This window comes from Ipomoea nil, unplaced genomic scaffold, assembly GCF_001879475.1.
Source record: "Ipomoea nil cultivar Tokyo-kokei standard unplaced genomic scaffold, Asagao_1.1 scaffold2845, whole genome shotgun sequence".
Taxonomy (NCBI): Eukaryota; Viridiplantae; Streptophyta; class Magnoliopsida; order Solanales; family Convolvulaceae; genus Ipomoea; species Ipomoea nil.
This window is the reverse complement of record NW_017619273.1, coordinates 6,879,866-6,892,039: the sequence shown is the minus strand read 5'-3', so window position 1 is coordinate 6,892,039 and position 12,174 is coordinate 6,879,866. Positions and strand designations below refer to the sequence as shown.

The window sequence follows — 12,174 nt, the reverse complement described above, 5'->3', positions numbered from 1 at the left end:
AATTAAGGGATGAAAGTGCATAGCCACTCACGCCAACCAAACTAGTTATGCATTGAAATTTGTTGTATTTTATTTTGTTTAATTTTATCTTTTAATTAGATTATAGTTAAATTAACAAAAATGACGGCATTTAAATTTTGAAGAAAAAAAAAAGAGTATATATAGTGACTAGTGAAGTAAAAATGCAAAAAAATAATAATAATAATAATAATAAATAAATAAATAATACGTAACGTAAAGAATTGAGTTTATTTTACTTTTAGTTATTAATCTTGATTTACTTTTAGTTATTAATCTTGATTTACTTGTAGTTATAGACTTTAAAATTGTTTCAATTTTGTAGTTTAAATGCCTATAGTTTGTAAAATGTTTACAGTACAAAAGGGAGGGGAGAAAAGCCAAAATCATTCAATGTAGCAACGAATCAAACCAACAACTAATTATTATCCACAATTTTTTTTAGTTAAACCACAAAATGTTTTAAGTAGGTCCTAATTATGAAAGACACATTTAATCACGTTCTATATTCAAACTAATACACCACCAGGTATTCTAATTATAAGAAACACGTTTAAGCACGTAATATATACTCAGACTAATCCACAATTTAGTGGTCGAAAGACTCTAAATCTTCATTGCCATACTCGACCTTGGACTCAGAAATCTTGTCCAGCAACTTGTTGATCTGCTTCATGGAAGGCCGAGCTTCAGGCCGTTTCTGCAGGCACATTCCGGCGATCGTCACCATCTTCAGCACAGTCCCCGGATCATAAAACCTTTGTTCTCCCCTGGTCAACCTCGGATCCATGCTCGTTTCCATGATGTTCCGGTCGGAGAAGCACTTCATCAGCAGATCCAGCACCGGAGTTTCTGGGTCCGGCTCCGACGACAGCGGCTTCCCCATGAGGAGCTCGCACAGGAAAACCCCAAACCCGTAAACGTCGTTCTCCTTCGTGGTCGAGTACGAGGTAAAGAGCTCCGGCGCCCGGGATAAGAACATCGTGACGGTTTCCGGCGTTAAATTGGGATCGTCTTTGTGAAGATCGGCTATGGTTTTGTACACGTTTAGCTTGGGGAAGACGGCGTAGGATAGCTTGACGTTTAATTCCGAGTCTAAAAGGACTCTCCGGGAGCCGAAGGTTCGGTACATTACGCCGTTTTCGTGGAGGTGTTCCATGGCGAGGCCGGTTTGGATTGCGATTCTAATCCGCCTTTCCCAGGAAATGGGTTTGTGGGGGTTGTCGTAGTCGAGGAGGCGGTCGTGGGCGCTGCCGTTCTTGACGACGTCGAAGACGAGGAAGCAATAGGCGCGGTCTTCGCGGCGGGGCTCGGCGCAGTAGCCGAGGAGGGGGACGAGGTTGGGGTGGGAGATCGTCTCGAGTTTCTTGATTTCGTGGAGGCATTTGGGGAGATCGCCGGGGAGGAGGCCGCGGCTGAGGTTGCGGACGATGATCTCCGTCGTCTTGGGGGCGTCGGGGACGGGGTGGGTGAGGTGGTGGATGCGGCGCCGGAGGGTTCCCTTGTAGGTGTCTTCGCCGATTCTGTTGGCGGCGTTGAATTTTCCGGTGGATTTTCTGAGTTTCTTGTAGGTGAATTTCTTGAGGGATGTGGTTGGCAATGGAGGGAAGGAGTCTTCTTGTCTGCCGGGGCTGAAACACCGCGCCCAATCCATGGATAAGATCGGTAGATTATGATTTCAGAAACTCTGATCTGGGATTGATGGATGATAGGTCATGTTGATGATGATCAGATCAGATAGATCACCGGAGATAATATGATGGCGATGAATCTATGTGTTTCAATTCTTGAATCTTGAGAATCATGTGGGTTCGTTGTTGTTTCAAAGTGGAAATCTGCGTGAAAAAGCCATGCCATGCATACGTGGTAACGTGGGGAAATAATTAAACCGATTTATATTTTTACCCTTCAATTTGAACATCAAACTTGGATGGCAACATTTCATTTTGTTTGTGGGTGACACACAAAAATATGCACAAGCCTAATAATTTGTTCTCATCATTTAAGAATTAAGATAAAAAAAAATATTTATTTTGGACTTGTAAGTTAAATATTTTTATCCCTCAGTTTAAACATGAAAATTTAGATGGTAACATTTCAATTTCATCCGTTCGGAGTAAGGTGGTGGGTGAAACTGTCAAAGAAAAAGATGCACGAGCCTAGCTGATAATTTCTCTCATAGTTTAAGAGTATGTGTCAAAAAATATTGAAACTGCAAGACTATTTTTTTTTTTTAAAAAATGCTAGACTATAATTTATTTGGAGTTATAAGTTTTGATATTCCTTTAGTCTCATTTTATTTATACTACTTTAATTTTATTTTTAATTTGTTCTAAAATAATGTTTAAAAAATATTGTATTTTGTTTGTGATGAAATATAAGGCACAAAGCCAATCCACTTAGGTCTAATTAATTAATTAATTAACTCATTGTTAGGTTCGGAGTTGAAGGGAGAGGTATCCCAACTAGGCGACTAGCCAAGCTTATACGGCCAAGCAAAGTCAATCACATGCATGCCCAGCATGAGCATGGACCGATGGTAAATAAATTTTTAGTTTAGCTTATTCATGTCATAATTTAAAAACAAAAAAACTTGGGATGTGTTTTGTTTATGGGTTTACATATCATGAATGTGAATCAAAATCATAGTTAGTGTTTGATTGGTAACTTTTTAACATACAACTATGAAATTTGATTATCCTTTAAATTAAAAATCGCATTCGCTAATTTAAAAGTACAATTTCATCTTTTTGGTAATATATACGATTTTTAAGTATGGATTAGTGTTTTTAGATTTATGTTTTAATTTGTTTTTTTTTTTTGTTCATATTATTGGTACTTTGGATGTCATTATATTATGATCAATCGCCTTGATTTTTTATTATTTTTTTTTGTATTTTAAAAATCTTTACTCTAATTATAGGGTCACACATAACCAAATATCAATATTGGTAATCATTTCAATTGAACCCTACTACTAAACATACAAAATACTTTCACCTGGCTCATACCATTACCAAATATTTGATTCTCATTCCGATTTTGATTCCCATGTACGAACTAAATACACCTTTAGTTGGAGTTCCATGTTGGTATTAGTTGATTGCATTTTCTTTTTAAAAATATAATTTATCATTAATAGTTATTGGTTATTTTTTTTTATTACAAAGGAAGGGGGACACCCACATATACTATCTACGCCTTCACCAAGGCTCGGAACTAAGACATCTTACATAAGGGGCCAACCGGATACCGGTATAGTTATTGGTTATTGATGAGGTATTTATATTTATTCAATTTATATTTCAACTTTGCATGTTTAATATTGAATTATTTTTAGTTAATACAAATAATAATACTTAAAATAATAAATAACAACAACAATTATTATTATTATTATTATTATTATTATTATAAAATAACTTATTTTAAAATTCATACCTAAAACTAAAAATAATGTAAAGATAATTTAATAAATAAAATAATATTCATATCTTTTAAAGACATTTTACAAGTTGCACTCTAGCATTAAATAGTTAATTTAATAATTTTTTTTTTTTACAAATCACTAAGGCTATATTTGGCAAATCTAGCTGAAAAGGTAATTGAAAGGTTAAAAGGAGCTAAAAGCTGAAAAACTATAAGTTAGGAGCTGAAAACTAAATAGCTATTAAGCTAGCTGTTATGTATGAAAGTGTTTGGTAAAATTAGTTTTTTTGATAAGTTGATAAATGTAAAAGGACAAAAAAGGACATCTTTATAAAATTAAGATTAGTTTGTTTACATATTAAAATTTAACATTTTGTCTTTAAAAAAAAACATTTTGAAATAAAATTATTAGCATAACTATGTTCTATCATCTCATAATGAAGTAGCAATATTGTTGCGAATCTCATTTATCTAATAATAATAATAATAATAATAATAATAATAATAATAATAATAATAATTGTAAACAAAGAAAATTGAATATATATTTAGAAATTCAAAGTTCTGGTTTACATATCAAGTATCAATGCGGTGTGGGTACAAGTCTCTGGATGGTCCTCTAATTCTTCAATTGGATGCGTTGAACACTCCACCATTGAAGGGCCTCCGGGTTTCAAGTGGCTTGATCTTCAAAGAAGGGCTTGTATATATTGCTTGTTCTTCTTGAAGGGCCTCCAGGTTCAAATGGCTTGATCTTCAATAGAGGTTTGGATCAACATGTATCAACATATGGAGGAGGAAGGACTTTTACTTTCACAGGATCACATTTTTATTGTGATCCTGAATAATATTTTTCTAGATGTTTACATCACTTTTCCTAGGAAGTCTGTGATTACATAGAAATGAAAGGCTCTATTTATAGCTGTATGATAGAGAGTTTTGATAAGCTCAAACTCTTTTGATATTATCTAATTAACAAATTAGATAATATCAATATTATCCATACATAAATTCAAATATACTAATATTGATAAATAATCAATATTTATCAAAATTTAAGTGTCTACAACAACAACAACAACAACAACAACAATAATAATAATAATAATAATAATAATAATAATAATAATAATAATAATAATAATAATAATAATAATTCCGATGAAAGTTGAGAAAAGATAAAATGATTTTAATTGGGAAGGGTAAACAATGACATTTCTTTAAAATAATAAGGACAAAGATGGAAACAAGTTAGGAAGCTACTAGCTTATTTTAAAACGTTACTAGCGTTTCAAAATAAGCTCTTATTTTAAGTTACGGGCTTATTTCAGGAACATTACCAAACGGAGCTTATAACTTATTAGTAGCTAAAATAAGGTAAAAGTTCTGCTAAACATAGCCTAATACTACTAGCTGGTCAAAAGATTTAACATAATCTTTTATATGCTAACATCTAATTGCCAAAGACCCCTCAAATTAAGGTGATGTTTGGTTGGTGACTTTTATACTTTACCATCGAATTTGATAGATATTAATTGCCATTGCCATATTTATTTACCTACATTTAATATTTTACTATTAGATTCAAACTCTTTAATAATCGTAAAATACATTACCATTCTCTCCTCTATTTTTATTCCACATAATAATAAAAAAATTATTCAGACATTCAATATAGAACTTTAATAATATGTCAAGGACCTTGTGGTCCAATAACATCAAGTTGCTCTCTTATATGAGAGGTTGTGGGTTTGAGTCTTAATGTATGTGATATTAGCTCTTTGTGCTTCATTTAGTTGAGAAAATAATTATGAACATATATACCACATTATAATAGACTCAGTAGTATTCAAAAAAAAAAAAAAAACTTTAATAATATGTATACGTTATATATTTTTCAATAATTTATTTATTTATTTTTATTCAAATTTCTGATTAGTATAAAAAAAGAAGAAAATGTTTCTTACTTAAACTTTTAAAGAGTTTTAATGACTTTTAACGACTTTCAAAGTTTGGTGGTATTCAATTTAGACTTTTAAAGACTCTTTAAAAGTCTACCGGTATTCGATTCAGATTTTTTAGAAGTCTTTAAAAGTATACTGATATTCGTTTCAGACTTTTATAGTCTTTAAAAGTCTACTAGTATTCAAATATTTATCAACTTTCATACTCTATCAGAATAGGATTTCTATAGACTTTTTCTTCATTAATATAAATAGATGAAATCCAACCCTCCAACCCCAAACTTTTCAATTTTCTCTACAGACTTTTTTTCCTCTATCTAAACCAGACAAATTTTTCATCAATTTTCGGTACGTTTCAAACTTTCATAATATTATACGTTGTAATTTTTTTTTTTTTTATATTTATGCAATTTTGTGTTTGCTGCGTGTTCGCACCAGCGAACATGTTAGCACAGCAGCAGAGATGCTGCTGTTCGCAGCATAAATATTCTATAATTTTTGTTGTAATAAATAGAATTAATATACTCAAATTTTTACAATTTTTTTTATATAATTAATATATATAATTTTATGTTATTATATGTTCATTAATTATTAATATTTTTATTTGTGTTAAGTTGAATTTTTTGAGGTTCTTATTTATTTTATAGTAATGGGGGATCAAGAAAGGAGTAAAGGTAAAAGTAAAGTTATTTAGTGAAAATAGATTATATTAATTGATTAATCTATTTTTTTTTATGTATAATATAATCTATTTTTGTGACAATTAATATTTATTTTTTATTTTTTTGCAATGCATTAATTTATTTATGATTTATATAAATATTTGTTTGTACGAAAATTATAAATAATGTATTAGTAGAAGTTATGGAATGTTTGTAAGAGTATATTCAATTTAGAATTTTAATGACTTTTGTAGACTTTTTAATATGAATTTTTTTTTTAAAGTATATAAATGTTTGTTTTATGAATTTTTAAAGACTCTTATAAAGTTGATGGAAAGTTTAAAAGATTATAGGAAAGTCTACAAAATCTCTACAAAAAGTCATTTAAAAGTCTATAAAACTCTTTAAAAATCTTGATTGAATACACTTCCTTAGTAGAACGGTACGTATTTGATTAAATAGTTGAGAACTAAATAGTAGAATTAACTACTTTTGAAAAAGGTTTCCAAAAAAAAAAACTACTTTTGAAAATATGTCAATTTTTTTGTTCAATTGCGACTTGGGACATCCGGCAGCCCCCTTTCGGTATGAAGCTGCCGGAAAATGGTGACACCGGGAAGCACCTTGCAGTGGATACTGGATATCGCTGCTACCCAATTGTCTGATTCATCAAAATGCCCGACCCGAAAGCGAAGCTGAAAGATCAATGAATCTTGAGGCAGAGAATTCTGAAACCTCAGTACGAATTCCAGAGCTTGCAGTAGTGACAAGAAATATGAGTAGAGGCAAGGGTTATATTATTTATTTACCATTTTATTTTCTGGATATATGATGTATATCTAATAAATTGTAGGATTGGAATGAATTGGTTGAAAGTTAGGTTAATTTAGTATAGATTTCTTGATAATTGTAAAATTTATTGTCTTGCCTGAAAGGGGAAATGTTGATGGCCGGTATTATAATATGGATTTCAGACTTGCAGTATAGGGGAAATAAAGAATATCTGGAAACACTTAGACTGATGAATGGTGGTTTTGGCCATGGCTGAAGAGTAAAGCAAAGATGTCCATAGTAATATTCTTACACTTGAAGTGTAGGCATGTAAAAAATTTCAACATCTTCATCTACTTTCAAGCCAAGCCATATAACCCACTAAATCCTCCATTTGTTAGTGCTAATCACTTCATATAAATTAATTCTCAATGGCTTCCCTGGATATATGTAAATCAAGTAACACAAGGGAACAACCAGAGCCCATAAATGATGGCAAGAACGGTTTTCATCATGTGCTTTCTTGTGTTCATGCTGACAACTCTTGGGTGTGCCGAGAAGAATTTGTACGAAGAGATTAATGTTTTGAAGGAGTTTGAGGACTGGGAAGCGGAAGAAGGTGATGGAGTTGAGATGTTGGACCTCCCATCGTTTACGAAAGGTCGTGGGAATAAGGTTCTTGTCAATGTGGATAGCTTCGGTGCAGTTGGTGATGGAGTCACTGATGATACTAAGGTGATATTTCTCTTGATATGGTTAACTTAGATTTGGTTGGATTTTAGTTCCGTTTTACATTAATATGATTATACAGATTTTGGGATTTTTGGATAAAGATGTTTTCTGATGCTTATGGGATTTTAGGCTGCTTTTGTTAATACTTCATATGAAATGAAACAGCCCATTTCACCCTTTTCTAGTGATCATAGAAGTGTTAAACCATCCTGCTGCTATTGTAATTAAGCTAAATTCGAAATAATTTTGCTTTCTACAATTTACCAGGCCTTCTCAGATGCGTGGAAACAAGCTTGTTCTATATCAAGATCGGTCCTCTTGGTTCCATCAGATGGCCGTTACCTAGTCAATGCAACAAGATTCAAAGGGCCCTGTGCTGGGAACTTAATAGTCCAGGTTGCACCCCAAATCCTTCACTTTTTTTTTTTTGTTTTTTTTTTTTTTTTTGTTTTGTTTTTGTTTTTGTTTTTACATTTTGTTTTCTCTGGAGTATGATACATTTTGGAGTTTATGACGTTTATGTGGTCATTCAATCGTCTCTTTTACTAAATTACCAGATCTTTAAGTCATATGGCAATATAATAAATGATTGGTGACATTGTTGGAAACAGATTGATGGAACAATTGTAGCACCAGATGAGCCTAAAAGTTGGGATCCGAAAAACCCACGGGTTTGGCTCGTTTTCTCAAACTTGACTGCAGTTTCATTCCAAGGACAAGGAGTAATTGATGGCTCTGGAAGCAAATGGTGGGAAGCCTCTTGCAAAAGGAACAAATCCAATGTAAGCATTAAACATACAAAACATTGTGTTTTAACTAGAAAATATAATCCGAATTCCCATTCTCACTAATTGTCTGTTTTCCCTTATTAACAGCCTTGCAAAGGAGCACCAACGGTAAAGATATCAGTCCCTGAATTATTTGAATTTTGCTCAGCATCATTTTAACATTTGGATGAACTTAAGTTGAAATTTTGATTGCAGGCATTTACTATAGATTTAAGTTCTGCGATAAAAGTGAAGGGCCTTACAATTCAAAACAGCCAACAGATGCACTTCACCATTTCTCGATCAGATTCTGTACGTGTCACTGGCGTACAAGTTTCTTCTCCGGAAGACAGTCCTAATACTGATGGAATTCACATAACTGAATCAACGAATGTTATCCTCCAGAACAGCAAAATTGGAACAGGTCCCCCAAATTACGCTTAAATGTCATTTATATTTTGAAACGAAAAAACATTGCATAAACATCAAGAAGAATGACACTTCAATGGAAATGTCTTGCTCACAGATTCATTTAATGAAATTGCATTTTGATATGTAGGTGATGACTGCGTCTCAATTGTCAATGCTAGCTCCAGTATCAGGATGAAGAATATCTATTGTGGACCGGGCCATGGAATCAGGTGACTCCAAACAAGAGCATTATGCAAGTTTTACTGCAATTTTAAAGGATTATTATTGCCAAAACTGTGTCATAACTCGTAATAAATATCAGTTGAAGAATTTCTGTATTTCAGTGCTCCTAAGGGTGGCTTAATTATAGTCCCGACAAGAGTTTATCTCATAATATGATTTTCACTTGCCAGCATTGGAAGCCTTGGAAAGGACAACTCTGTTGCCGTAGTCTCAAAGGTGGTATTGGATACTGCATTTCTCAGAGGTACTACCAATGGCCTTCGAATCAAGACTTGGCAGGTATTGCTATTCCTTTATTCTTTATATTCTATATTCCATTTCCCTATAATTTTCATTTGTTAAAAATTGCCTTCATCTCCCGGCAGTGTTGTAAAAATCGGCCTAAGCGGCTGCCTAGGTGCCGACTAGGCGCTAGGCGCCCCTATGCGAAGGCAATTTCAGCTCTAGGCGGCTTTTAGTCGGCTGACTAGGCACCCTAGGCGCCGACTCGGCCGAGTTGAGCGCCTAACTTGGCCAAGTTGGCGCTCAACTTGGCCGAGTAGTTTTTTTTGCCTACTCGGCTACTCATCTTCTATATTTTTCCAGCTATGTATTTTAGTAACCATCTAACATATGCAGTTACTAGTTTGGGGGATTATAACAGTCTAACAACTCCTAGTCCTGAGTGAGAAAAGTGGAGACGATATACTCGGATTACTAGGCTGCCTAGGCGCTAGGCACCCCCCGGGTGCCCGACTAGCGCCTAGCGCCTTCTGCAACATTGTCTCTTGGTTTTTGTGTGATATGAAAAGAACTTGCACAGAACTTAATCCATTAAGACACCTTGATAATGTCGAGATAAGGCAAAAAATATATGCTTGTTTCGGAAAATGGTGTTTGTTTCAACTATGTTTTCATCAACATAAAGTGTGTTACTTTATGTCCTAATCTGGTAGGGAGGATCTGGTTATGTCCGTGCAATACGTTTCCAGAACGTGATGATGGAAGATGTCTCCAACCCCATTATCATCGACCAATTTTATTGCGACTCTCCAACAACTTGCCAAAACCAGGTACACTTGAGCCTAAAGAACGTCTATCACAAAGACGAACCTTATAGTATACATAATAATGCACTGTTTCTTTCTATCCGATAGACATCTGCAGTGGAAATAAGTGAAATAGTTTACCGGAACATCACTGGAACTTCAAAGAGTCAAAAGGCAATGCAATTTTCTTGTAGCAACAGCGTGCCCTGTACTAACATTGTGTTGAACAACATCAATCTGGAGACCCGAGATGGCACTGCCGAGGTTTACTGCAACTCCGCCACTGGCATTGGCTATGGATATATACATCCGTCGGCTGAATGTCTCGACTCATCTGACAAGGAGATTGAGCAGGAAACGAGGGCTGAACTGGCTGAAGAAAACGAAGAGGAACGCCTGATTCATACTGAATTATAACTTCTGACATGATAAATAATGAACCAAACATCTAGTCTATATATGACATATGATTTTATTTTTGGGTTTTATTATTGCTGATACTAGTGATATGAATATTGAATAGTCTCAGATTGTGAGATTACTAAATTGTGTGTAATTGCATAATTTTGTTGCTTTTCAGATTTTATACGCCGAACTATACTCTTGTCCCCAAAAGAAAAACAGCACTGAATATATATAACCAGACTTTTATCAGACCTTGTATCTAAGGTTTTTGTGTGTCTGTGTGTGTGTGTTTAAAATAAGAATGTATGAATAAAATGTCACTCTATATAACCATGTATGCAAGTTTGAATCATGTACACTAACCAATTGGGCTACTCCAACTTCTTGATATATATGGAAGGGTTGAAGTGAAAACATGCAAATTTTGTTGTGGACCATAGTTTAAAATGGTGCCGTTTCTTTTAATGAAAAGAAATGGCATTCGTTCGACCATTCCGTCCAACTAATTATTTTTTATGGTATATTCAGTTTTATTTTATATACATTGTAGTTTCATTACAACATAATTAAAGTATTATTTCGATTTAACTACAGTTTCATTTGACATTAATTATACACTCAATATGTGAGACATGTTATTTAATTTCATTTCATTTACACTGATTATAACACCACTAAAATATAATTCTAATTCAACTATGGTTTCATTGGACAATATAACTCAAATATGTGAAACATGTTATTCAAGTTCATTTTATATAAACTGTAGCTTCATTACAACATAATTAAAGTATCATTTTAATATAAATACAGTTTCATTTGACAATATACTGTCAATATGGGAAACACGTTATTCAATTTCATTTGATATATATTGTAGTTTCATTATGACACAACTAAACTATCATTTTATTCAATTAAAATTTTGTTTGACAATAATATACATTCAATATACGAGACCTGTTATTCAGTTTCATTTGAGATACACTATAGTTTCATTACAATACAACTAAAGTATTATTTTGATATAACTACAGTTTTATTAATTTGACAATATAAACTCAATATATGAAACCTATTATTCAGTTTCATTTTATATATACTGTAGTTTCCTTACAACACAACTAAAGTATCATTTTGATATACCTAATGTTTTATTTGACAATATAAACTCAATATATGAGACATATTATTCAGGTTCATTTTATATACACTGTAGTTTCATTACAATACAACTAAAGTATCATTTTAATTCAACTACAGTTTCATTTGACAATGTACACTTAATATATGAGACATGATACTCCGTTTCATTTTGGATACACTATAATTTCATTACATCACAACTAAAGTATCATTCTAATTCAACTATAGTTTCATTTGACAATGTACACTCAATATGTGAGACAAATTATTCAGTTTCATTTTAAAAACATTGTAATTTTATTTTATTTTAAGCACATCATAAAAAGGGATGTCAATTGTACCCGCACCCGACGGGGAACCCGATTCCCCGCCCCTATGGGAACGGGGATGGGAATAGAAATAGGGGATCGGGGATGGGGATGGGGGCAATTTTGAATTTCCCGCCGGGGACGGGGACGGGGATGGGGAGTACTCTCCCCGTCCCCGATATGATGTATGTATGTATGTATGGGGAGTACACACACATATGTATTACTTTGTATACAATATATATAATTTTAGAAGCATTCTTGTCATTGTTTGTCATGCTTATGAA

The 12,174-nt window shown here is 33.2% G+C and overlaps 1 protein-coding gene and 1 pseudogene across 1 annotated transcript; one reads left to right on the top strand and one right to left on the bottom strand.

Moving 5' to 3' along the window:
* Positions 1-607: 607 nt before the first annotated feature.
* On the bottom strand, positions 608-1,672 carry LOC109159906 (probable receptor-like protein kinase At3g55450). Its single transcript, XM_019308015.1, has one exon. The coding sequence runs from the start codon at positions 1,670-1,672 to the stop codon at positions 608-610; it is 1,065 nt and encodes a 354-aa protein (XP_019163560.1).
* Positions 1,673-6,600: 4,928 nt separating this feature from the next.
* On the top strand, positions 6,601-10,682 carry LOC109160092 (annotated as a pseudogene).
* The last annotated feature ends 1,492 nt before the right edge of the window (positions 10,683-12,174 follow it).

What these genes read in the sequence shown, in the direction of transcription:
- LOC109159906 (XM_019308015.1), bottom strand. Translation starts at nt 1,672, where the DNA reads ATGGATTGGGCGCGGTGTTTCAGCCCCGGCAGACAAGAAGACTCCTTC.